This window comes from Colletotrichum chrysophilum, assembly GCF_026319265.1.
Source record: "Colletotrichum chrysophilum strain AFK26 chromosome Unknown scaffold_10, whole genome shotgun sequence".
NCBI classification, from domain to species: Eukaryota; Fungi; Ascomycota; class Sordariomycetes; order Glomerellales; family Glomerellaceae; genus Colletotrichum; species Colletotrichum chrysophilum.
In genome coordinates, this window is record NW_026517297.1 from 153,388 (window position 1) to 178,077 (window position 24,690).

General features: G+C 52.5%; 8 protein-coding genes across 8 annotated transcripts; 3 read left to right on the forward strand and 5 right to left on the reverse strand.

Annotated features, from left to right (window-relative positions):
* Positions 1-3,300: 3,300 nt before the first annotated feature.
* Positions 3,301-4,494, forward strand: COL26b_002082 (uncharacterized protein; the record flags this gene model as incomplete). Its single annotated transcript, XM_053175014.1, has 3 exons — positions 3,301-3,478; positions 3,532-3,826; positions 3,879-4,494. The coding sequence occupies 3 exons, from the start codon at positions 3,301-3,303 to the stop codon at positions 4,492-4,494; spliced, it is 1,089 nt and encodes a 362-aa protein (XP_053040958.1).
* A 443-nt stretch (positions 4,495-4,937) lies between these two features.
* COL26b_002083 (uncharacterized protein) lies at positions 4,938-5,849 on the reverse strand (the record flags this gene model as incomplete). The annotated part of the gene is made up of 1 exon (XM_053175015.1): positions 4,938-5,849. The coding sequence occupies one exon, from the start codon at positions 5,847-5,849 to the stop codon at positions 4,938-4,940; it is 912 nt and encodes a 303-aa protein (XP_053040959.1).
* Positions 5,850-7,166: 1,317 nt separating this feature from the next.
* COL26b_002084 (uncharacterized protein) lies at positions 7,167-8,544 on the reverse strand (the record flags this gene model as incomplete). The annotated part of the gene is made up of 2 exons (XM_053175016.1): positions 7,167-8,098; positions 8,160-8,544. 2 exons carry the CDS (start codon positions 8,542-8,544, stop codon positions 7,167-7,169), a joined length of 1,317 nt encoding a protein of 438 aa, XP_053040960.1.
* A 397-nt stretch (positions 8,545-8,941) lies between these two features.
* Positions 8,942-10,096, reverse strand: COL26b_002085 (uncharacterized protein; the record flags this gene model as incomplete). The annotated part of the gene is made up of 2 exons (XM_053175017.1): positions 8,942-8,956; positions 9,113-10,096. 2 exons carry the CDS (start codon positions 10,094-10,096, stop codon positions 8,942-8,944), a joined length of 999 nt encoding a protein of 332 aa, XP_053040961.1.
* A 2,995-nt stretch (positions 10,097-13,091) lies between these two features.
* Positions 13,092-13,981, forward strand: COL26b_002086 (uncharacterized protein; the record flags this gene model as incomplete). Its single annotated transcript, XM_053175018.1, has 2 exons — positions 13,092-13,937; positions 13,970-13,981. The coding sequence occupies 2 exons, from the start codon at positions 13,092-13,094 to the stop codon at positions 13,979-13,981; spliced, it is 858 nt and encodes a 285-aa protein (XP_053040962.1).
* A 1,112-nt stretch (positions 13,982-15,093) lies between these two features.
* On the forward strand, positions 15,094-16,134 carry COL26b_002087 (uncharacterized protein; the record flags this gene model as incomplete). The annotated part of the gene is made up of 2 exons (XM_053175019.1): positions 15,094-15,714; positions 16,090-16,134. 2 exons carry the CDS (start codon positions 15,094-15,096, stop codon positions 16,132-16,134), a joined length of 666 nt encoding a protein of 221 aa, XP_053040963.1.
* Positions 16,135-18,723: 2,589 nt separating this feature from the next.
* Positions 18,724-19,713, reverse strand: COL26b_002088 (uncharacterized protein; the record flags this gene model as incomplete). The annotated part of the gene is made up of 1 exon (XM_053175020.1): positions 18,724-19,713. One exon carries the CDS (start codon positions 19,711-19,713, stop codon positions 18,724-18,726), a length of 990 nt encoding a protein of 329 aa, XP_053040964.1.
* A 1,115-nt stretch (positions 19,714-20,828) lies between these two features.
* Positions 20,829-22,543, reverse strand: COL26b_002089 (uncharacterized protein; the record flags this gene model as incomplete). The annotated part of the gene is made up of 2 exons (XM_053175021.1): positions 20,829-22,354; positions 22,411-22,543. 2 exons carry the CDS (start codon positions 22,541-22,543, stop codon positions 20,829-20,831), a joined length of 1,659 nt encoding a protein of 552 aa, XP_053040965.1.
* Between the last annotated feature and the right edge of the window lie 2,147 nt (positions 22,544-24,690).

Consider the following 24,690-nt stretch of genomic DNA (forward strand, 5'->3'; position numbering starts at 1 on the left):
CGTTCTGAATCTGGTACGACAACGTGATGTTTCCTCGACTGCTGAAGAGCCTACCTATCACTGCGGTAAGACTATGTTGTTGAGTTACGCCCTATTAGATCTAGCGATAGTGCCTCAAAAGATTGAGAGAGACTCTCCTTGTAAATAACACACACTCTATGCTTGATCACGCCGAGCTGCAATTTCAAGGCGGAGAATGCTGTTTAGAAAAACCGATCTTACCCTGAAACCTTCCTTAGGGTATTATCGATGGTTTTGGGAAAGAGAGAGACACCTTTGAGCCTAGATTGGGACGGTATTTCTTTTGTTGGAGGATAAGCTTGTCCTATTGGGAGTCGTCCAGACTTGGAAGGCGGAACAAGAGCAACTGAGGTATCTCTATATGCCGAGAAAAAAAGGGATAATGGCTAAGCGCACGAATTGACTACAGGTCTGTTGTCAAAACTGATGTTCGTTGAAGCGAGACACGCCATAGCGGCATTTGAGCACTCAAATAGGAAGGTCAGTAGTGAATTGGACCAGAGCGGTGTCTAGACTTCAATTTTCTCAAAGCGCGGTCGGTCTCCTGCCGCCTGTCAGCGTGCTACCCTTTAAAGTCATGCTCCTTGGTATGCCCTCACTCCATCGTGTCTCTGCTCTTCAACCTTCATTTCTTTTTCGCCCAGGTTACGCGGTACACCCCATCACAATTCTTTGCGTAAGCACATTCAACATTGCGTTGTCCGTATCTATGTCGCAGTCAGGAACTGAGTATTTGTTTATCCAGAACGACTCCCTCGAAGTCTCTCGCTTCACAATGGCGTCGGAAGACGAGCAAGTCTGTGTCGATGCAGCATTCCTGAATAAGGAGCTCTCAAATCTCAACATTGGAGGTCCAGATGCATAGTCGGCATCATCAAATGAGAGCGAGGCCTCAGTTGATGTCAACGTCTTCGATGCCACTCAGTGTCTTTTATGCAATTATAACAGTGAGAACTTGGACGAAAACCTTGATCATATGCGAAAGCGACACGGCATGATCGTTCCCTATCCTGAGAGTTTGATAGTCAACCTTAAGACACTAGTCAAGTACCTCCATCTCGTAATCTACGAGTACAACGAATGTTTCTATTGTGGATCTATCCGGAATACTCCACAAGCCGCGCAACAACATATGACGGGGAAGGAACACTGCAAAATCGACGTTCAAAAGGAGAACTCCGAGTTCAGAGACTTCTACGCCTTCGAATCTAACGCCGGTCCAGATGGCAGCCGCTGTGGTGATTCTGGACACGCTTGTTTTGTTGACGCGGATGACGAAACAAGGCGCTTGCCTTTCGGAAAGACGGTATCCCATCGAAAGACGAAGAAAGTTCGTGATCACCGAGATTTGAGGCCGGGAGGAGGAACCGACAGTTTCTCTCTTGTGGAAGAAGGAAAGCGCCCCGATAGCCTAAGCGATGCCACGGCTTTGGTGATCAACAATGGGAAAACTAAAGATCTGGTTGTGTCTGAGAAGAGTAATGACCTATTCGACAAAACAGAAATGGCTACAATGAGGCAAGGAGATCGATTGGCTCTTGCTCATTGGCCTCTTCCGCAGCAGAGAACATTAGTTGCTAAGGCAAAGAAGCAACAAGAGATGTGGAGTCGCTTCGAAAAAGACCAAGCAATCAAACTCCAGTGTAAAGCCAAAGCAAAATCAGACGTGCCTGCTGTTTAGCAAGATGATAAATGCGACCAAGATGCAGTGTTTGAATGCCCTCCACTCTCTACTGCTCAAATCATAACAAGGACCTTCCCGGCTGGGTACCTTGTTCACAGGTGTAATACACATGAAGATGGAAGCCTTGGAAAACGTCGAGTGTCGTTAATCGTACACATGCCTGGCCGGCGCTGAGCACAAGTATCATCTTTGAGATACAAGTGGCAATGAGGCGTATGAATATCATATTTGTGTGTTTGAGTCCTTGGACAAACAATGGCGTGCTAGATGCCCGGCGCAATTGTATGTCCGAGATAGCTAGTTGACGGTACAATGACGTGGCAAGCCTGAACCAATCTCCCCTACGCAGGCGTACAGAGATACTGATATCACGTCGTGTACGTTCAAGTCCTGGTATGAAATGAAATTGACAGTCTAAATATATTTTTGCAGTATAAATTAGCCTCGGATCAAACTTGAGAACCGTTCTTTGTATCGAAGTGGTCTTGGAAACTGGGTGGCCATAGTTCATTACACCCACTAGGTAGATGCAGCGCCGTCCTTATCAGACTCCCGCACCAATGAAACTCAAGGCGAAGTCAGGAGATTTTCTCCCAAACTGTTGGTTTCTGCAGCGGGACTCTTTGCACGATCCACTGGTTCACACGATCAGTCTCCGCCAATAACTAGACCTTCATCAGGAACGCCCTAACGAAATTGAGCCGTTTGAGCCAAACAACCACATTCTGCAGCCTCACATTGACCGGAGGCGGGGTCCGCGGCACTTGAGACCACTTCACGGGCCGCCACGTAGAGGTGAGGCGGAGTTGGGCCAGCTAGAGTGCCAAGTTTAAACTTCAACTGGGATGCTGCTGGTTTACGAGTGACGTGGGCGTGGAGCCGAGGAATTAAAGACTGATGTGCACCGCTAGTTCCCGATCTGCGATAGAGCATAGATCCCTTCGGCTTGGATCCCCCTTAGAGATTTCTAGAATCTCCACAAATGGTAACCGAGACGCCAACGGTTGTGATGATGGACGGATCCCTGGGGTTCAGATCACGAAGCGCTCGGTAAGTGGGAGTCCTGCGAAGGCCACCAAAGCCCAACCCCAAAGCCCTGTGCAGCTTTCCAAAATTCCTACATGAAAAAGAGAGAAGAGCTGGAACGTCCTAAAAGCACATCTGGCTTTTTGAATTTAGGGCATAAATGTCTGTTGTGGTTGTTGGGCCACCATCGACCCCGGGCACCGTTCAGCTGTGGGAGGTTGTCGTGAACCCACGGACGGTGCTAAGATGCTTGTAGGCAAATCCCAGACACGGCAAAATAGCAACCAGCGCACGTCAGCATGTGTCGTAAGGCAGAGTCCATGCAAGCACAAACTCAACGGGCCAGCCGACGTCACATCTGAAACGGCCCAGATGAACGCGCGGAGCATGCCGCTCTCGCCGCGAATATCAAGGCGAGCACGCCTCGGGTTGGGCTGCAGAGAGGGGGTGGCATTCTTGAAATTAAAGGCGAAGAAGGGATCCAGAAGTCTTTTTATTCTTTGCCCGCTTCGATGATTCGACTGTGAAATCTACGCGTTCTATCATTGTCGTCCACTTATCATTATTACATGATCATGGATACCATATCAGACGCCGTCAAGCTTTGTAAGATTGCTCTGGATGCAAAGAAGCTCCAGGAGATCAACTACGGCCCGCCACGGCCTACGCAAGTCACTTTGTTCTGGAACCTCGTGGTTCTCTCTCGGTACAACAAGTACACGCCCCTCTTCACCACGTTCGCAGGAGGTATGTTTCCGTAAAGCCGACGTTTTCAAACCAGCACGACTGAGCAGAGACAGTGTGGTCCGCTTTGCTAGCTGGAGCAACCGAGCTATCCAACCCCCATTCGAACATTCAACCCGCTTTCGTCTTCCGACAGACTGCGTTATGTTTTCTTTCGGCCTACCTGTTTTGCGGCGCGGGAATGGTCTGGAACGACTATGTCGACCGTGAAATCGACGCAAAGGTCGCTCGGACGAAGGATCGCCCGCTAGCGGCCGAGAAGGTCACCGTGACCGATGCCATGCTGTGGATGGCGCTGCAGCTGCTGATGGCTTTGTCTTTGGTTCACAAGATGCTTGATGGGAAGGATGTGTATGGCTTGTACCTGCATACAGCCGGATGTCTGTTGCTAACTTCAGTACAGGTGGAAGCACATGATACCCGTCATCATCGCCTCTATTCTTTATCCTTACGGAAAGCGACCGAATGCCCGCCGCCTTCGCATCTACCCGCAATACATACTTGGCTTCACCATCGCCTGGCCCGCCGTGATGGGACGCTCAGCCATTTACGGTCGGCAGCAACCTTTCGACTTCACCGTCAGCCAGTGTTTCCCACTTTGTACAATGGTGTTCTTCTGGATCATCTACCTGAACACTGCGTACAGCTACCAGGACATCGTCGATGATCAAAAGATGCGAATCAACTCGTTTTACACGGTCGGCGGACGGAACTTCCATCGGTTTCTTGTCGCCCTCGTCGGCCCGATTCTGATCTGCCTGCCCTTGTATTTGATTCAGTTCCGATCATGGTGGCTCTGGACCAGCTGGATGGGAGTCTGGACCGTGACCTTCTTCAAGCAGCTGTCCCAGTTCGATCCTAGATGGCCTGCGACCGGAGGCGGAGTACACAAGAGCAACTTCGTCCTCGGAGTCTGGACGATCGTGGCATGCGCTGTCGAGGTGCTCCTGAAAGACGTTGATACCACGCGCTCTGCTTTCAACCTCGATGGCTTTGTATATAACAATGCGTCTGCTTGATTGTTTGCTGCGAAATGATACCAGAGACTGCCGAGTCTAGCGATGAATGTTTTCGATGATATCAGTCTGCCACAGTCGAGGATAGCAAACCCGACTCGAGTGCCTGCATGGCACGTTAGGAACAAAAGGCAGGCACAGTACAGTACCCGGCAATGATTCATGATTAGGTGATTGAGAGTAGAAATACACGAGAGCGTTATGGAGTTATAAGTAATGCTTGAATCCCGTTCTTTCGGTGATGTTTTATTTCGGTCAGTTCCTGCCCTACAACGAGATCACGTTAAGTACAATGAGGTGGTTTACAGCATTAGGCAAGTACATTAGGTTCTACACATGACCAATCCATCGCATCGCACTTCAGCTAGATCTACCAAATCCCTGAACTTTCATACGACGAATCACTGAGCCGAAGACAAGGTCAATCAAAAAGGCCTAGCCACCCTCTAGAATTCATACCCATATCCACCACCGAGACGGCCAGAAATCCCAAAGAGGTCTATGATCCATGTGAAGAATCCGAGGACGAGCCCCAAGATGCCGTACCTGAATAAGTCTGGCATCAGGAATATGGAGTCTTTGTACCTCAGCCCCGGAATCTTCTGCGTCAGAGATCTGGGATCGTCGAGGTAGTAGTAGAATCGCGTTCCCATAGTCTTGAACGGGGTTTTGAAGATATAATTCATCGCGTAATACGTAATCGAGCCGACGGCATCGAAACGAAGCTCGCCATGGGCGCCATGAGAACGGAAGTAGTTCACAATGCGCCGGACCAGCCCAATCATCTCGTCGTTCGTGAGGTACGGAGTAAGACCTTCGAAAAGGATCAGAACTGGCCGGTCCACAGGAATCTTGGCTTCGCGGAGCCAGGTGTCGCTGTGAATATTGGGGTGGATCAAGCGGTACTCGGCCCCTTTGACGGGTTCGGGGTCATTCAAAACTTGGCGCCGCAGCTCGATGACATCCTCCTTGTCCGCGTCGATCCAAACCCTTCCTTCTCCCTGCCACTGCACGCGGTGACATCTCGAGTCCATCCCGCATGCCAAGTGGATCACCGTTGCAGGACCCGGATTTCTTCGAAGAAACCTCTCAGTGCAAATGTCTAGCATGCGACCGCGCATAGCTACCGGTGCGGAGAACGTTGGAATTCTCGTGAATCCCATGGATGTTCGGTTGAAGTCATAGCCCTGTTCCTTGATCTGGTTGACGATCTCTAGGGCGTACTGGTCATTCAGAATCGGCGATGCAGACTCGGCATCCTTGGCGCGGGCGAAGAGGGTGAGCAGGAGAGTTTCCTGCGCACCTGACAACTTCACCTTGCCTTTGCTCAGAGCAGTTGTTGTAACAGCCGTGGACATCGTGATAGCTTGGGAGTGTGATTGCAGCTCAGAGCTGGAAATGCGATGGAATCGACTGCCTTTTGGCTGTTGACACTGACTGCTTCATAAAGCCCGTGAGGAGACGGCTTGACATTAGAAACGGCATGTGCCTCGGCATATGACCATAACCCGGCCGGTGTACGGACGACGTGTGCGTGGCAGGCCGTGGCTCGTGTCTTCGAAAACGTTCACTTTCCTTCGAAACTCCGGCGCCGATGAAAGTCATCTCATCCCTGCTTCCCCGGTGGAAGCCACTACAGCTCGCAACCATGAGACGCATGGCCAAATCGGATGGAGAACAATGCGACAAACACGACCGCTCGTTCTCGCCAGTCTCAGCGGGGTTCGGGTACGAGCAGAACTGGGTTCCCTACGGACTCCGGCAGTCGGGATGTGCTGTAGCGGCGGCATGGAAGCTTCTGCCCCGTGCATGAATTGACTTCTGAAGCTTCGATACATGACCTCATGATATCACATGAGGGCAGCACAGGCGCGGTATGCTGAGGTAAGGTCAGCTACATCCTTAGCTTATCGTCGCTGCCTTCGACCTAATTGAGTCATGGTAACGAGCCGTTACGGTGGATGATCGGGGGCCTGCCATCGGGGGCCTGCCATCGGCCGAGAGGACGTTTACGACCGTATTCGTATCTCAGAACCACTGCGAGCTGTCAGCAGCTCTCATGCGTTGGCTTGTGAAGCAAGCTGGAACATCAGAGACTTCCGTTTTGTTTTCATGGCTCCGCGTTACACGAGCAGACCCAATACGTATCAGCGCAGGCTTCATGTTGAGATGCACAACACAGAAACGTCTAAGTCCCTCTTTGCGTTTGAAAATGCCAAAGGTGTTCGAAAGCAACTGCTCGGTGAAGGTGCAACGAGGTACGCATCTACGCTGACTTGAGATGGATGGTCCACTAAGAATCACGTTCTTCGGGTTTCAGATGATGCCCAGACTGCCAAACGCCCATGTAGGTCCAAGACGCTGATCTGGAGGCATATAGCGCTGGCTGTAGTCCTCGCGGAAAATAATTCGCCAGTAGGACAGCAGCGTGGACATGGCTCAAGATGGTCAGGGCGAACTTGTCAGTTCATTAGTTTAAACTAGGTGGTCCGTACGTTTACGATGCAGCACTGAGTCCATGTACCTAGTAATATTGACTTTGCCATATTCAAAGGGAACTAGAATCATTTACACCAGTGATCCCGCTCTCGCCAACCAGCACTGGAAGTGCTTGACAATACCATGACAACCCTGCAGTCGATCGTGCTCAATCTTTGGACATACTACAATGCACCTTACCTCCACTTGTTATCCCAACCAGCCTGCTCAATAGCAAAAGCAATAGCCAGCTCGGAGAACCTCGCCATGTGGTCAATAGAAAATACGCCAAACTCGTCATCAATGTCCATCCGGTCCTTGCTGGTGTGGACATAGGGGTCGAACTCGCCAGGGAACCCACCAGCAACGGGGTTGCCCTCAGAGGCAAACGTGGCAGGGAAGCCCAGCTTGGTGTAGGACATGTAGTCTGATCCAGCACCGGGCATCAACTCATACACACTGGTGGTAATGTTGATGTACTCGGTGCTCAATTCCACAGCCCACTTCGTCAAAGGCGCGTCCGCATCAGTCTTGATGAATCCAATCGACTCGGTAGCGTTCCTTGCGATGAAGGCGGTCATGTCAAATTCCATCATAGCACCAATGTTCGCGCCCTCCTTCTTCTTGTAAGCGGCGATATCCTGGCTACCGAGCAGACCGCCTTCCTCAGCGGCATACCAGTGGAACTCTACGGGCCCCTCCTGGGGAATGTAGCCGCTCAGGGCAAGCACACGGAAGGCCTCGAGGATGCTGACGGTGCCGGAGCAATCATCATCGGCCCCGGGGGCCGGGAGAAGAGGGAAGAGGTAGTTTGCGGAGTCTTGGTGGGCGCCGATGATGGTCAGGGGTTTGGAGAAGTCGCGGACCTTGGGCTCGAAACGCGCGATGATGGAGGACTGCACGAAGTTGTGGGTGAAGTACTCAAGAGAGATATGGGTATGGTACGGAGATTGCGCGATAATCTCGGCGATATGATCGTGCAGCCACTGGGAGCTTTCCTCGCCGGTCGGACCGTCGAAGTATCTGTTGTAGTAGCTCGTCATGTGGGCGAGGACGTCGTGCATCTCGGTCTGGTTAACCTTGGGGAACAGGGGCTTGACCAATCGTTGATGGGTGATCTTGGGAAGGTCTGGACGAGAACCCGTCAGCTGGTTGTCTATTAAGTCGATGCGTGCTGATCTAGCACTTACTGGCCTTGCCGGACCACGCGCCGACAGAATCCTCGGCATAGAGGTCCTGGTGGTTCGTGATGTCGCGGAACTTCTTGCCCTTCCGACGTAGACGAAGCTTGTCTCCCTCCGTCATCCATTGCGGCTCCTTCTCGCCAAAGACGTGAAGCAATCTCCGCTCGGCGAGCTTGTCCGCCTTCTCGGGTTGGAGGGACAGCAGGGCATCGACGGGATCGGGATGCGCCTTCAACGCGGCGAGGACTGACTCATCGGCATCGTGGATTCGGAACGGGGTCGCAGCATCTTTGCTGGCAGGCGCGATAACGAACTGGTCATCGGAGGCGCTCAGCGCGAGCTGCGAAGAGCCCAGAAGGAGCAGTAGCTTGGTAGACAGAGAGTAGCGCATGGTGGCTGTTGGGTTGCGGTTGTGGATGTGTGGAGGAGAGATGGGGCTTGGCAAGGGGTTATGAAGAGAGATGGCGCTTGATGCCTCACATCAGCGATAAGCGCATTCACCGTTACGGGTAATTGGTACGAGTAACCAAGCTCGGAAGGTCGCTGAGAAACGAACGGCACAGCGGCGATGATGCAATCGAGTGCTGATAAGGATCGATTGCAGGGGTAGCAAAGGTCCCTTTTTTCGTGTCAGAGCTCCCAATGTGCGTTGCTCCAGCAACGACACTTAGTTGACGCGTTATGTCTTCAGCTCTGCAGTCCGAGGGCGCCACAAGTGGATGGCAAGAGAAGTTCGTTTTCAAATGATTCACAAATTTCTGATGATTCTTTAAACGAATGACTTGTTTCTAAATGAGTGCGTTCTGTTGATAATAACCACGAAAACTCATCTTACTTACTCAAGATAACAGCCGTTCACCTTCGTTGGCTTGGTTAGCCTGATACTCTCCCGATATGTTGCCAACTTGTTCGCGACAGGTAGAGCATTCGTTCCATCCGCCACCAAGGATATGAGTGACCCTATCAGGACATCCTAACTCGGGCATAATCATTCGCTCCCTCGTCAACGTCTTCTTCTTCGGCAGAAACCCCCAGGGGTTTACCACCGTCATCGTTGAGGTTTCCGCGCCCGGTTCTGTGCCGGACTCTGGGTTTGGGGCGTCCGGAACATTTTCCTGATTCTTGTTTTTCTTCGTATTTCCTCCCTCAACTTTCTTCTCCTTCTTCTTCTTCTTGGGCTTGGGCAGCTCACCCCAAAGGGCCCCAGGATCTGCCTCGACCTCTGGTACAGCTTCCGGCTCTGGCCCCGGCTCCGACACAAGCTCTACCCCATTATCTATCAAGACACCTTCGTTTCTCTCCAAGGCTTTGGCCTTTTTCGACTTCTTCTTATCCTTCTTAGACTGTTTTGTAGACTGAATCAAGTTCGTGTCCTGCTGAGGGCAGGTCTCTGGCAGAGCCTCAGGAATATAGTCCGCCGGGTCACTCTCTTTGATCTCAGCCCATTCTATCAGTGACTCCGTCGGCTCGGCGAACTCTTCGGTCGTGGGTTGTTCAGCCACAGCCCAGTCATCCGATGGCGGTGTCTCGGGCACCTTCGTCTCCTCTGCTGGTGGCTCATCTTGTGACACAGAGAAGTGATCATCTGCAGGCACGTCGGCTGCCGCTGCCGATCCATTCAAATGGGCTTCGTCGGTTTCGAAATCGGATTGTTCCACATCAGCGACTGGTAATACACGGCGGTTTCGCGAGTTTTGACAGCACAACAAAAACATGCTCTTCACCAGAAAGTTTGAATAGACCGTGCCGTGTTGAACGCATCCCAAAAACGCCGAATCGTCCAGATGCTTCGAGGTGTTGAACATGAGTCTCAGGCGGCGCTGTAGAAAGCTTCTGAACCAGATGTCATGTTCACTCAGAAGCTGGCAAGCCTCGGAGGCCGATACGACAACGTCCAGCGGCGTCAAATAATTGGCGAGCCGCAGCACTTCTTTCTTGGCCATTCCCACCAAGCCCGAGAGACCATAAGCCTTAGCAGCACAGTAGACATGTACGCTCGTCTGAAAGTCGGACTTAATGACGCTGATGTTGGAGCCATAACATGTGAGGGGTTCTTGCTGTGAATGGCTCTGTGAAAGGGTCTGCCAAGTCCCAGTGTAGAGATAATGAACCAGTACATGACCGGCGTCATCCGGAACTTCCTCGATATGTATATCGTTGAGTTCATCCCGGGGTTCATCGCTTGGCAAAGTGGCTAGCGCCCCAAGCAATTCGCTTGCATTACATAGCAGGTCGCGTGGAACAAAGAACGGCATTTTGTTCCTGAAGTAGACCCTACAGCTTGGGCTCGTGTATGGTCTGAACCCAAGTACATGTCAGCTCTCTGTTGCACCTCGTGCAGAGGGGATACCACTCACGAAAGCACCGGCGCATCTTCTGGACCTGAAGGCTCAGAGTCATCGGGCGGGGGCGGGGGCGCGTCTTCTGGAATCATTTGATAATCTGCTGGAGGCATTGCGTTGACAGTGGTAGCGTCTGTGGTGTTCGCCTGCGATTTCTTCTTCTTTTTGGCCATAGTTCTCGATGCCTATGATTTTGAGAAAGCATTCCACCCAAAGTCGCCTGATAGTGCTGTTTAAGTAGTCAAGGTACTGCTCCGAATTGCCCACGCCCCGAATGGAACATGTTGCAGGCGCCTTAGGTGCCTCCAAGCCAAGCGATTTGGGCTTTGCTGCAGGTGGCCTACGCAAGCCTGATGTGCTTTCTACTGTGGAAGCATTTGCCACCATCAGCGTGACAGAATTATTGCAATCCAACCAACGGCCCATGGGCCATGGTTGCAAAGCAGCTTTGTGTGGCTTGCATGCTGCAGTTTCCAGCCAATAATGGGAGGCCTGCACAGCTCTGTTGGTCCACGTTGCACCTGCTGTAAAAGCACCCCGCATACTGCAATGCAGGAAGTCCTGGTATCTATCGCAACAACTTCGAAAGTCAGGCCACACTTTTACAAGGCACATGCGAGGTTACGTTTTTGGGTTTGTTGATGGTTCGAATCCTTAAGTCAATGAAGGTTCTGCGCGTTTGAGGCGGGAAAAGTATCTATCCTTTGGGTAACTGGCAGCCAGGACAAGAAAAGCTGCGTGTTAGCGTGTTGGATTTGCTTCGACCATGCAGCTACTCAATGGCAGAAATATCCGGGTCGGTTTAAGATGAACATCATCCCAAGGGTGTTGAAATTTTCGCACTACGAGCCATGGATAAGGGTTTGCTTCATGTCTCAAGTATATCGGGAATCTTTGACGCCCACAAACCCTCTGGGAAGAACGACGATTGATTCTTGAAATATCTCAATCTCCCTAGTCGGGTTAACGCATTTCTGGAATGATGTTGAGGACGATATCAGTTTCTCTGACCATGCTCTGCGAAAGCTCTTTTTCCCACATCGGTAAACATAGCTAGACAAGCCGTAGTCCTCATAAAGGAAGCAAGTCATTGCATAAAGATCAAATCCGTGCCGAATACATTGAGGCCTCACAATAACCACTCTTGCAACCCTCACAAAGCTCCCTTTTGTGGGGAGGTGTTTCCTTCTTGCTGTAGACAGGACGTTCCATGTCCACCCCTGCCCATTTCTTCAACCGATACGCGACCCGCTCGACGTACGAATTTTCATCCAGAGTCAGAGTTCCTAGTTTCTTGCAGGCTTTGCAGCGCTGGTTGTATACGACTGCGTTGTATCCGTTGTCGGGGTATCCTCTGATGACTATGGTCACCTTCCCGCTGCTCCAGGCTGCCTTGGAACAGCTGCCATTGTCGCAAGTGAACCTCCCCATCACAAAGGTCGAATATTTCCGGTCGGACTCTTGGTTTATTTTTCTGTTAAACCACACGGAGGTGATGTGGTTGGAAACGGCGTCGGCAACCTCCTGGTTCAAGTGTGGGAATGTGAATGAGGTCTTCGTCTCGCCGCTAAGACTGGTGGACTTTTTCTTGGCCATCTCGGACAAAGTATAGGTTCTTTATCTCCTGAATTGCGTGGTTGTTTGGTAATTTAGTCTGGTGCGGAGATCGCATTGTACAAATTGATGGCCGGCATAGCTGCCATTTTATCAAGGTCTTGTTACATGAAGCTGAAAACATGCAGCGGGCTAAATCATTGAGGATAGATGCGATGGGCGGTGAAATTTCCAGGTTGGAGACGCGATAGTGCAGGCGTAGGCTTGGTCAAATGCTGGAGGCCGACCACCGCGATATTGTTGAGATGCACAGCAGCAGCAATCTGAAGGTGTAATGTCTTATGATGCAAGGGGCCCCCTTCATTATGACGTAGTCCTCACCAACAGATAACTTCTTCATTATCTTGTTATCAAGCATAGTTACCTTGGAATAACCGAAGGAGGCTCCTTCAAGCAATACAGATGCCATTAATGTTAATGCCAAAAAAGGTCAGTTCATGAGGTCTCGCATTATCAGGGAAACTGCTCTAAGAATGACTACTCCCCACGACGTTACGCATTTTTCGGTTGTATCTTGTTATTATCTGCCGATTCCATAGAGTTATGACACTGGTGATAGCGGCTGTCTTCATGTTTTCGCCGGAGGCTTGGCCAAATACCAGCTTCAAACCATCCCGCCGGCTGAAGCGGGCTTTTCTTCCTACCGGGCACCGCGATCCATGTGACCATGTCTTCATCCGAACCTCTCCCAATCAAGTCAATGTATCCGTTTCCAAACTTTGCATTTCGGAACGGGAATTTGAAGTAACATCCGGAAGTCAGTGCTGCAGAACATGTATATTGCAAGTGCATCACCTGTAGTGAGGTACTTCATGTGAGAACCACGCTGTTGCCGGCGGGTCCGGTGACCGGTCCCACGCCTCAGAATCAAGACTATAAAGATCACCGCCGAGTGAGCTCCACACTACCATTATTCAAACTCCTATGAAATAAAGAAGGTATCAAAGTGTGATCCAGCGTCGGCCCAGATTAGTGACTCATCATGTCGAAGTACGCGGCCGCTCATGAAAATATCCAAGGGCCAGGCGACGCCCGCCCTACAGCCGCCCAGATAATTGACGACGAGAACCTCCACAATGCACTCGTCAATAAAACGATCTTCATCACCGGCGCAAACCAAGGCATCGGCCTCGAGACAGCTCGCGCACTGCACTCAACCGGTGCCACCATCTATCTCGGCGTTCGCGACCTCACCCGTGGCCAAACCGCCATCGACGACATCAAGTCGACGAACGCAGACAGCAAAGGCAGCCTCCACCTGGTAGAGCTCTCTCTCGACTCTCTCGCCTCAGTGCGAAAGGCAGCAGCGGACTTTACAGCGCGCAGCAAGCAGCTAAACATCCTCGTGCTCAACGCAGGTGTGATGCCAGAAACCAAACAGACAACCGAGGACGGCTTCGAAAAGACGTTTGCAACCAATCACTTGGGCCACTTTCTCCTCTTTCAACTGCTCAAACCACTGCTCCTGGCTTCTTCAACACCCCAGTTCCATTCTCGCGTCGTCGCGGTAGCCTCGATGCTCCACCGTGGCAGCGAAGTCCTCTTCGACGACTACAACTTCACCAAGCGGCCCTACGACACGGTTATCGCCTACAGCCAAACTAAAATCGCAAATGTCTACCTGGCCAACGAGATCGAGCGCCGCTACGGCGCCCAGGGTCTCCATGGCCTCTCGCTACACCCGGGCAGCATCATCACCAACTTGAACCGCCACCAACTCGGCAAAGACCCCGGAGAGCTGAGAGCTATATTTGGAGAGCAATACGACATCCTCGCCAAGTCGCTCAAGAGCCCCGCGCAAGGAGCTGCGACAACGGTGTACGCGGCTGTGAGTAAAGACTGGGAAGGCCGGGGAGGCAGGTATCTGAGTGATTGTGGGGAGGTTGGACCGGTGAAGCCTGGTGAGGGTCCGTTTTCGCTTGATCAGGGGTTCGCGCCATGGGCTTACGATGAGGAAAAGGAGGGGAGGTTGTGGAGGGAGTCAAATTTGATGGTCGGATTGCAAGAGGGTTCGTGAACCATTTGGTGTTCCATGGTCATCTGTTGGGGCAGCGTTAGAGAGTAGCTATGTGTGAACCTAAATTGCCTCCACTGACTCGACGAACTCCAATCATTTGACTGTGCAAGTCATGATGAGAATAATTTGAGAGTGATAAATATTTCACAGTGCATGTTTGTGACCCAAGGTACTGAATAATGTTCAGCGACGGAGTCTATGTGATCCCTCAGGACGTAGTGTAGCAGTCCAAGTGAACGTTCGGTACAAAGCCAGTGGTCATCAAAGACAGTACTGGTGATGTCACTGGGGAGAAGATCACACCCAACTTTCACCCATCCCGAGAACCAGCGCGGGACGGGCCACTACCTAGTAGGCTTACCGCATTGAGTATTCTTGACGACCATATGTAATTAATTAACTCCATATTCAGAAAATACCAGTTTGCTGTGTCCCTATTGTGCACCAAAAGCATAGGGTATTCTCTAGGCCTGGGGAAAATGAAATTCATTCCACAGGGTAGTTACACAGACGATTTGTTTCTCTATGGTCAAGCGCCAACTAAAAACGTAGAAACAAAGGGCTTCCGATGACCTCATTCGCTCATCGCCCAGGCGACAGCCTATTGGATGGATACCTATGTCGACTCTAAGCCCCATCAAAACACTGCTTACTTCATTCGAGTCCAGCCGCAGATGTAGGGCTCAAAGCTTTGTGCCTAAATGACTTGGTTGGTTGCTGATACGGTCCCGGTGAGGATCCGCCCCCTTTATACGTAGGAATCTGACCAGTGAGAGAGCGGAAATGTGCAGTTTGAGCTGCATTACGTTTCCAAAACGGATAGGTGCAGAAAATACCGGCAGGAGAGGGGAAACACGGCGAGGGATTTGGCAATCGACCAGGCCTCCCTCAACTTCTTCTTGTCGTCCTTCTATATTGTATTTTTCTATCAGACTGTACTTTGCGAAGTAGCCTCTTTTACTCCAATATGACCAACCCTAGTGAAGACAGTGGTTGTCTCTCCGTTCTATCTTCTTGCTTCAAGAGACGAGGCAAACCGCGACCAGGTCCTTCCGAGTGCCCAAATCAACTAGCCCCTTTGGTGTCATCCGCAACGCAGGTGACCGAGCTGTCGTCGCTCAATCCAGCTAACGATGAAACATCTGCCTCGACGAACCCCGAGATCCAAACCCCGGCTTTCTTGGAAGAAAGCTCGTCTGCGCCGTCAGCTGTTAACGTTAAAGACAAGCCAGCTTCCGTCACCCCTATTACTGATCAAGAATCAGCAACAACAGACCGCGCTGCGGCAACAGTTGATCTGTGGCAAGAAGCGTACAACAAGGTGGATGAGAATACTCGTAAATGGATCGACAGTATTCCGGGTGCTGCTAATGCCAAAGACCCCGTAAAAGAGCTGGTGGAATTGGTCCGATTGAGGGAGGAGAAACATGGGAAATGGGCGCCGAAGCTCACGATCGGCGGCCGTCAAATATGGAGGGATTACGCGAGCAGAGTCATCTCTTTATTGACTGCAATCGGAGACATTGCCGTCACAGTTGCCCCGGCGCCTTCTTCAACCGTGTGGTCAGCGGTCAAGATGCTTCTGAAGGTAGGTGCCAGGGTGTTGCAACTAAAATATCTGCTCATCAACCGTGCAAGCTGACGATCTTTCAGACCAACGTATTGGAACGCGAAGATCTTGTAGCTGTCATGGGTTGTGCAGACATAGTCCTCTGCCTCGTGAGGCGTGGCATAGTGTACGAAGAGGTGTACATTCGGGGGTTGCCTAGACTCCCAGCCCAGGAATATTTGAAGCAAGAGCTTGTGAAGGTATACTCGAACTGCTTGGAGTTTCTAGCCTTCGTGGACTGCGAATTGCACCATGGGAATATGCGGCGATTCTTAGAGGCGCTCTTAGATCCCGGTCACGGTGACAAGCGCGTGTCGGCCATAAAAGCCCTTGAGCAGAGGCTACAGTTCGCAGCTCAGGCTTGCGAGGCTAAAGCAAGCTCTGAACATCGAGGCTTGATTCAGAGTCTTGCGTGGCCGCTCAAGCGTGTTGACGACAATGTTGCGGCAGTTCTTGAGAGACTTGCTGACAAGGAAAAGGAAAAGGCTATGACATACATCAGCACTGTCCCAGTCGGGGTTCACCACAACGAGAAACGTGAAAATAGAACCAGAGACACATGTGAATGGCTGATACACCATACTCAATTCCTCAAATGGGAAGAATCGGCCTGTTCTTCGGTTCTCTGGTTGCAAGGAAATAGTGAGTTTTGGTGCCTCAACACTTTTACGGGATGATGGACTGACCTGGGCGTTCTTCCGCAGTTGGTACGGGCAAGTCTTTTCTCACTTCAAAGGTCATTGATCGTTATTGGGCTCAGAGCCGAAACGCCAGTCAGCCACCCTGTGAGAAGAGCGACGAAGGGGTTGCCTTTTTCTACTGTAATAGTTCTGATACGACTCGGCACAGCGTTCACTCTGTCCTCCGAAGTTATGTCCGACAACTTTGTGAGGTAACGCGTGATCGCAAAAGTGTTCACAAAGTGGTTATTGATCTATACAACAGGAGAGCAGAAATCCAGAGCGATATTACAGTCGAAGATTGCGAGACAGCATTGATTGAGATGATTAACAGTTATCCACGGACCGTTTTGATACTCGACGCTTTGGAAGAGTGCAACAAAGAAACGAGGAGAAAGCTTATTGAGATATTCAAGCGCCTCGTTGAGAGAAGTAATCGACTACTGAAGATATTCATAGCCAGTCGTCCAGAACACGACTTGAATGGTTACATGAGGTCATTTCAAGGGCCGCAGACGACGATCACAATCAGCACTTTAGACAACCGTTAGAAAGTCGAGCATTGCTGGCAGCCATCAGAATCGAAAGCGAGGAAGCGAACGGGGAACAGTCTTTTGACAAGGCGGACCTCACCGAGCCCATTTTGGAGGCTGTCTGCCGACACCTGGTCGTGAGAGACCCAAAACTTGGAGTTTGGAAATTCCCGCATGCATCAGTTGCCGAATACTTTCGAGCTAAAAACGACTCGTGGGTCAAAGACGCCGAAGGGAAGCTGACAGTCATCTTGACCAAGTGCTTGATAGACTTCTGCTCCTCGGTCTGGCCGATGAAGTGTATGATGAACGACGAAACAGTCGTTGAACTCTCCGATTGGCTTGAGGCTAGGAGGGCCGCTCCCAAGCACACCCTGGATCCTTGGCATCCGCTTCATAGATACATTACTCGAAACTGGCTACAGCACATACATAACATTTCCAACGAAGATTCCAGCATTTTGGATGTTGTCCAGGCTCTGAAACGCTTCCTAGGGGAAGCAAGCCCTCAGAAGCCTTCCTGGGAGTACAGGGCATTTTGCCTTATTGTCATAAGTAGCGATGACTGGACTTATGACAATTCCTCCGGCAATTACATGCGTGCTTCTGTCGATCCATACGACAACCCTGTTTTTGGAGTTGTTACATTTGGTCTTCATCGGTTTCTGGCTGGCTGGTGGGACAAAGACGTCGATATTTCTTCACTGGTGAATGCAGAGGGGTCAGATCTCCTGGCAATCGCCGCCTATTTGGGCTACACCGAACTCTGCGAGTACCTCATCCACCAGGGATGTGACATCAACATAAATACTAAAACTACGTGCCACAGCGCACTGGGCGCATCCATACATCAGCAGAAGATCGGCACTATGAGAATGCTTCTGGAGAAAGGAGCAAACCCGGATCGCGTCATGAACCATCACAGTCTCCTTTGTCTGGCCACGGAAAAGGGGATCGATTACTGCACCCTTCTACTAGAGAAAGGCGCAGACCCTAACATCGAGTGTCGCAGCAGATCCTGCTTTCGCTTCGTGTCTGTTTTTGGCGTCAAACACTATCTTCGTCGTGGCCTATCGAGAGCTGCTTACAGCGGCAATCTAAGTATGATGAAAGCTCTCGTTGACAAGGGAGCAGACGTGAACCCAGACAATCTCAGAGATCTGGATGGAAGTCCTCTGGCAGCTGCCGTATACATGGGGCAGCTTGACTGTGCACGCTTTCTCATAGCGAAGGGTGCAGGTGTCAACGCCCAACTGAAATATAGAGACTTTGGAAGTCTTCTGGCTGCTTCTGTATGCAGTGGAGAGCTCGAATGCGCTCGCCTTCTCGTGGAGCATGGAGCGGACGTCAACATGAACCCAAAGTTCGGCCCGTATGGCAGCCCGTTGGCAGCTGCTGTATCGATGGGACAATTGGACTGCGCTCGCTTTCTCGTTGCAAGTGGCGCTGATGTTAACGCATATCTGGAGTTTGGAGAATATGGCAGTGTGTTGGCTGCTGCGATTCTCGGGAAGCATCCCGTTCTTGATATGGTCAAGTTTCTCGTAGAGGAACAGCAGGCAGGTCCCTCCCAGTTAATCTATGTGCGACCACGGGGGAAGAATGACGGAAGGCTGAGAAAAAGATCGATTAAAGAGGGGTGGTATGATCAGAAATTAAGAAGGACGATGGCAGCATATCTCACGCAGGAGCTTGGGATAGAGACTCAGATGTTGACCAGCCTCGGCGTGCCACAAGAGGACGTAACACCTGCTGTTCCTTCCAAGACGTAGCGCTTATACTCCACGACGCTTCCTCATTCTCTGCGGAGAAGGAGCCGTACTCCACCAGAGATCATCTGATTCCCTGTCCCCGACGACCTCATTGCCTGTGATGTTTTCCAATCCCTTGACGCTTCGCGTGATTCTTCTTAGGGGCATGATGTCAGAGTCCAGAAGCCACAACAGCTCCTCAACCACCACTTCCGCAGCCACCTTGAAGATGGGTCTGAACCACTCTCTCTCCTCATGACCTTCCTCTAGCCCTGGATCAGGATCCACGGCGACGGCAACCAGGAACGGCGCCGACGGCCGCCACCACATGGATTTCGTAGTCGGCCGTTCGGCTTCCTCCAAGTCCAGCACGGATGCAATTGCCTCGTTTGACGCGACGAGGAAGACCTTGTCCGACATGCCGGCGGGTAGATCCGGTTTGAGGCCGTCGAATCTGGCCCGGAGATCGTCGGCGCTTTCGCTGGCCAGGGCAGCATCTTCGATCCATCTGATCTCAAACTGGGACCTGGCCTCCTTAATGGATCCCGTGGACTCGTCGGGAACATTGCCTTCGTCCACCGCCCTCTGGAAAGGAATCTCAATAATCCTGTCGACTTCTTTGGTGAAAGCTTCCCATCGATGTGAATCATCGTAGCTGGCTGTCCGGAAGGCCACCACACCCCACGTCTGGCCCTTGTGGCGTTCGCTCCAATGCTTGAGCCAATTTGGTGGGAAGTATCCGGGCACACTCTCCTTAGCATCGGCGCCCGATTGCCGCTGCTGCTCTTCGTACACATGCATCGCCAACCTTTCCACCCCGTCTTCGCCGAGCACATCGCGCAGCCCCACTTGCATCTTCAAAAGCTCCCCCTCAGGAAGCTCGGCGATGTCAGCGTGAGTAGCATGGCGGTAGCGGTCGTAGTTCCAGCCCGGTGGCCAACAGGAACTTGAGGCATCTGAGTAGACCGGCGTTTGGGGCGGCGGTGCATGCTGTGAGAAGTTGGGACGCGGCATATCTTCCGGTGCGGCTTATGTGGATAGAAACAAAGAGCGATCTCCGGCTTTGAGTGGGTGAGAAGTTGAATTATGCCGATGGTGAGATGGGGATTTAGGACATGTCGTTGGGCAGTCGCCTAACTATTTCCTGCAGTTTCGTCCCCTTACATAAGGTGGAAGTGGTCGGTACGTACTCCGAGACAAGTATGAGACTATATCGAATTATCTAGACTCATTTTACACGTTGGGACTGTCACTCAGTTCTCCATTCAACACCCATTCAATTTAAGGTACTCAATGGCATGAGAGCGGTTTAGAGTGACAGCAGTACGTCTAATACCTCCCGATGTTGGAAATAGACCAAACGCGAGTTGTCTCGCAGGGCATCTTGAGCCTGAGCCCTTCTTGATTGAACAGCAAGTCGTAAGATGAGGTTATCATGTAAAACCACAACCGCTCACATGGACTTGACTCGATTCTAGATCGAATTGAGCTCTTATTTTTTTTTTGTCCCCCTTGGTTTCTGTCCTTTTGTTTTTGTCTCTTCATCTCGCCCCCACTCTTCGCTTGCCAGGTGCCCGGTCCGCCGAGACCTTTCTCCCCGACAGCCTTCTAATATTCTCCTGTCGATTACCAGGGGATGACGGTGGCACACTTTGCAGCCTAGCTTCTTTCGAGCGAGCCATCGAAAATGTTTGATTTCGCATGATTTCCCAATGTCGTATTTGTGAAAGAGGGATCGGCACTTGGCATAAGGTTGAAGAATCCAGGTGTCGGCATTACCGCCCCTGGGATGTGGGGGTTCGAGGTCATCCAGGGTGGGGACGGCGGGGCACTTTTCGTGTCGTGTTTTCTGAGGCAGGATGGTGCGCGGGGCAGTCCTCCGTGGTGATGGCCTCATCATATTGCCGCATTTGGAAACACTGAAGACGAGCAAAAACAAGCAGATGTGAACAAGTAGAAGTTGTAATTATTCTAGATCTATCCAGCTCTAATGTCTATGTCATGAGATCTAACCCCAATTGCCCCGAATTCCCGCGCCATGCAATGCTCCAAAGGGTATACACCGACAAATATGGTACATACAAAATAACACAAACCCGAAACCCATCCTATCCCAATTTCACACACCTCTAAGCGTCGCTCCTGGGGGGCCACTTGACTCTCCTCTCGGCGCGCACGTACAGGTTGTTGGGGCGGATGAGCTGGAACATGGGGTCGTACTCCACAGCGCTGTCCTGCGCGAGGCTGAACTTGTAGCGGTAGACCAGCTTGGGCAGGAAGACCTTGACCTCCTGCAGCGCAAAGTTGAAGCCGATGCACATGCGCGGGCCCGTCGCGAAGGGGATGTAGCTCGCGTTGGGCCGGTTCTTGACCTGCTCCGTGTCCCAGCGGTCCGGGTCGAAGCGCGCCGGGTTGTCCCACACGAGCGTGTTGTTGTGGATGTGGTGGATCGCCGGGATGACGATGCTGTCCTTGGGCAACTTGTAACCCCCGGGCAGGATCATGTCGACCTTGGAGGTGCGCGCGGGCTGGTAGGACGGGTTGTGCTTGCGCTGCGTCTCCTTGATGTACTTGTCGAGGAAGGTGAGCTTCTGCGTCAGCTCGGCGGTGATCTGCGTGTCCTCGTCGAAGCCGTTGTCGATGAGCTCCTGGAGGAGGCGCTCCTGCATGCCGGGGTAGGCGACGAGGCCGTAGAGCAGCCAGGAGAGCAGGGACGAGGTGGTGGTGAAGCCGGCGCCGGTGGCGACGACGAGGGGCTCCATGATGCGGTCCTGGGGCAGCTTGTTGCCGTCGCGGTCGGCGGCGCGGAGGACGTAGTCGACCATGTTGTCGGCGTTGAGGGCGGCCTCCTGCAGCTCGAGGTTGGCGGTGCCGCCGCGGGAGGCGGCGGCGATGGACTCGTTCATCATGTCGATGATGCGGCCGCGGGCGTCGCGCAGGCGCTGGGGGTCGCCGAAGGGCAGCTTGGCGTACCAGGAGCCCATGGAGGTGATCTTCTTGTTGAGCTCGAGGGACTGGGCGATGCGGATGACCATCTCGTGGGGCGGGGCGTCGACGGCCGTAAAATGCTTGAAGTCCATGCCGAGGACGAGCTTGCCGACGGCCTGGGAGCCGAGCTTGAGCATGTAGGGGTAGACGTTCCAGGCCTCGTCCTTGTCGTCGAGCTCGTCGAACACCTTGAAGGCGTCCTCGACGGTGGCCTGCATGGTCGGGGCGTAGTGGCGGACGGCCTTGGGGCCGAAGGCGGGCGGGAGGAACTTGTGGGCGATCTTCCACTCGGGGGTGTCGGTGTCGCCGAGGAAGACGCCGGACTCCTGGTTCTTGATGGGGTAGAGGGGGTGGCCGGGGATGATGTTCTTTGTGAAGAAGTCGGACTCGGAGAAGACGATGTTGGCGAGCTTGGGGTCGTTTGTGTGGTAGATGACGGAGCCCATGTTGTTTGTCTTGATGAAGGGGCCGTAGCGCTCGAAGAGGCGCTGGTGGTTGCCGAGGTGGTCGGGGTAGACCTCGAAGTAGTTGCCGATGAAGGGCAGGCCGGCCGGGCCGGGGACCTCGCGGACGGCGTGGCCGTCGATGGAGAGGGCGACGGGGCCCTCGGCGGCGAGAACGTCGGCGACGGTTGTCAGAGCCTCATCTCCGGAGACGAAGCCGATGCCTTGAGGGAATGTTAGCTGGGTGCAGGAGCAAGGGTGGGAACGAGAGAGTGCTTACCCTTGTGGTCGACGACGGCAAAGTGAGAGGCGGCGAGATGCTGGAGGCCCTCCTCGTCTGTCGAGGCGGGGATCTCGATCTCTGTTGTGGCTGAAGGGTCTTCACCCAACAGGTAGAAGCGTTGTGATGACATTGCGTGTATGTGTGATGTGTGGTGTGGTTTGAATGTCGCACAAGATGGAAATGGAAGTGACGATGCGACCAGATTATGAAGAAATGGTATTGAGGTAGTAGATAAGAGACGTATTCACAATAAACCAAAGGCAGTGCAGGATGGAGATGCCACGAGCTCACGATATATAAGTAATAATAAGAGCAGAGAAAAAAAAAAAGTCGCAATCCCTAAAGGGTACGTACCTTCCCATCCCACCACCAGGTCCAGCCAGGCAGATTAACGATGCCGCCCGCAGCTTATCCAATCTGATCCTGGGCAATGGCAACCCGTCGGTGGAAACAGACCGACGAACAGCTCAGACACGAGAGGGAAAAAGTGGCCTGCCGAGGTTCACGTCAAAGTGTCTAACGGACCAGGGGTGGTGGGTGATGGGAAAGAAGAGTGGGCGGGTCGGCGCCGCGATAGGGGAGCTGATGAGATCATGGGCGCCCAAGTCCGAAGTGCGCGGCGGGCATGCAGCATTGAATCGGCATCGGCTCCGTGGGCGGCGTGGACTGCGTGGACCAGACAACAATTTGGAAGTAGTCGCCGTAGTTTGGAACTTGGGTTTGGATCTTGGGGAGGTTTGGGGGGTGTGGACGGAGACAAGCCGCGGTTCGATGGCATGACAGCGGAACGGAGGCGATACGAAAAGGAAGAGACGAAAAAAAATGGAAGCAAAAATCGGGGCTTTGAAGAAGAATCAGAAGAATTCGCGTCGTTTGATAGGGTCAAGCGGGAGACAGGGGCCGACTTAAAGTGGATGATCTGCGCTAACTGAGGTACGTACCGCACACACTAAAAAGTAGTGTATAGGGCACTAAGAAAGGTGCCGAGGCGAAACGAAGAGACAACACAGCGAAAATAGGGGACCACCTTACGAATAGAGCACCGCACCGCACCGCGCCGCGCCTTATCAAATTGCATTGCATTGCCATGGCATGCCATTGACCCCTTGCTCATGCGATATTTCCCTCTTTTTGCTGCAGCCTGCAGCCACAAGGCGGCGTCCCAAGTCCCGAAATCCGTTGCGCCTCGGCTCGTTGCGTGTTCTCTGGGTGCTGCTGTTTATTTGTGCCACCCACGTAATTTAGGGACATTTCAGCCAATGAGAAGCTTCATCTGCTTCCATGTGGGCTCCCGCTCCAACCCAAGCTTGAAGAAGCTCCCGCCCATGCCACGCTGCGTTGCGCCCTGCATGAACAGATGACAGCAGGCAGATTCGCCCTGAGCCGCCATCTCTTGGCCCGCCGGCAGTCGACCTGTTTACCGCAGCACCGGGCAGATGCGAGGGTGCTGACTCTGTTTTTCTGCCCTCGACACACGTAATTCTGGAGACCTTGGGCTTCGTTTTCGCGATGAGTGCTGTTCACCGTCTGTAAAGGGCAACCATTCGCCGCAGGCCACCGATAAGGCAGAGACAGAGGAGCGTAGTGCTGAAGAAACTTGGCATGAAACAAGGCAGAGAGGCCTCGGCCCCTCCGAAGAAAACAGCTCCCAGGGAAAAAAAGACGAACGCAATCGTCACCGCCGACACCGCCGCCGCCCGGCATCCAATCCCGTCGCGCCTCTTTGTCAGACGGCCGACCCGTCCGATCGCCGCGGCTTGATCCCGCCCGGTGCCCACACCGTTCCCATCCTTACCTTGGGTTATCCACACCAGCAAAATGCACCTAAATTCGTGACCATTGCGAGGCATTTCAAAGGACGAGAGAACCAAGAATCCACAGCACTTATCTCGAACCTCGGCATCTTGCCCGCCGACGCCCCCCCGTCTCGGACATTACGCTATCCTATCCCCTACCACCACCGGCACCCTTTCCATGGGTTCCATGGACCGTCAGACACGGACTCGACATGACACACGGCCGATTGTGATCTGGAATGATTTTTTTTAATTGTGGATATCCCATCCTTTTTTTGCGCGTCTGCATGCACGCTGTCGTGGCGCCATCGTTGATAAATAATACTGGCTGCGTTTCCACGTCCCGAGGCTCGACTCGAAAGGGGCCCTTTCTCCCACTGCGATCTCACCCGAACCTTATCGGTGATTCTCATCATTCTCCCTATCCATAAGTAAAGATAGATAATCCTTTTATATCCCGCCCACAATCCCAAGTTTCGGC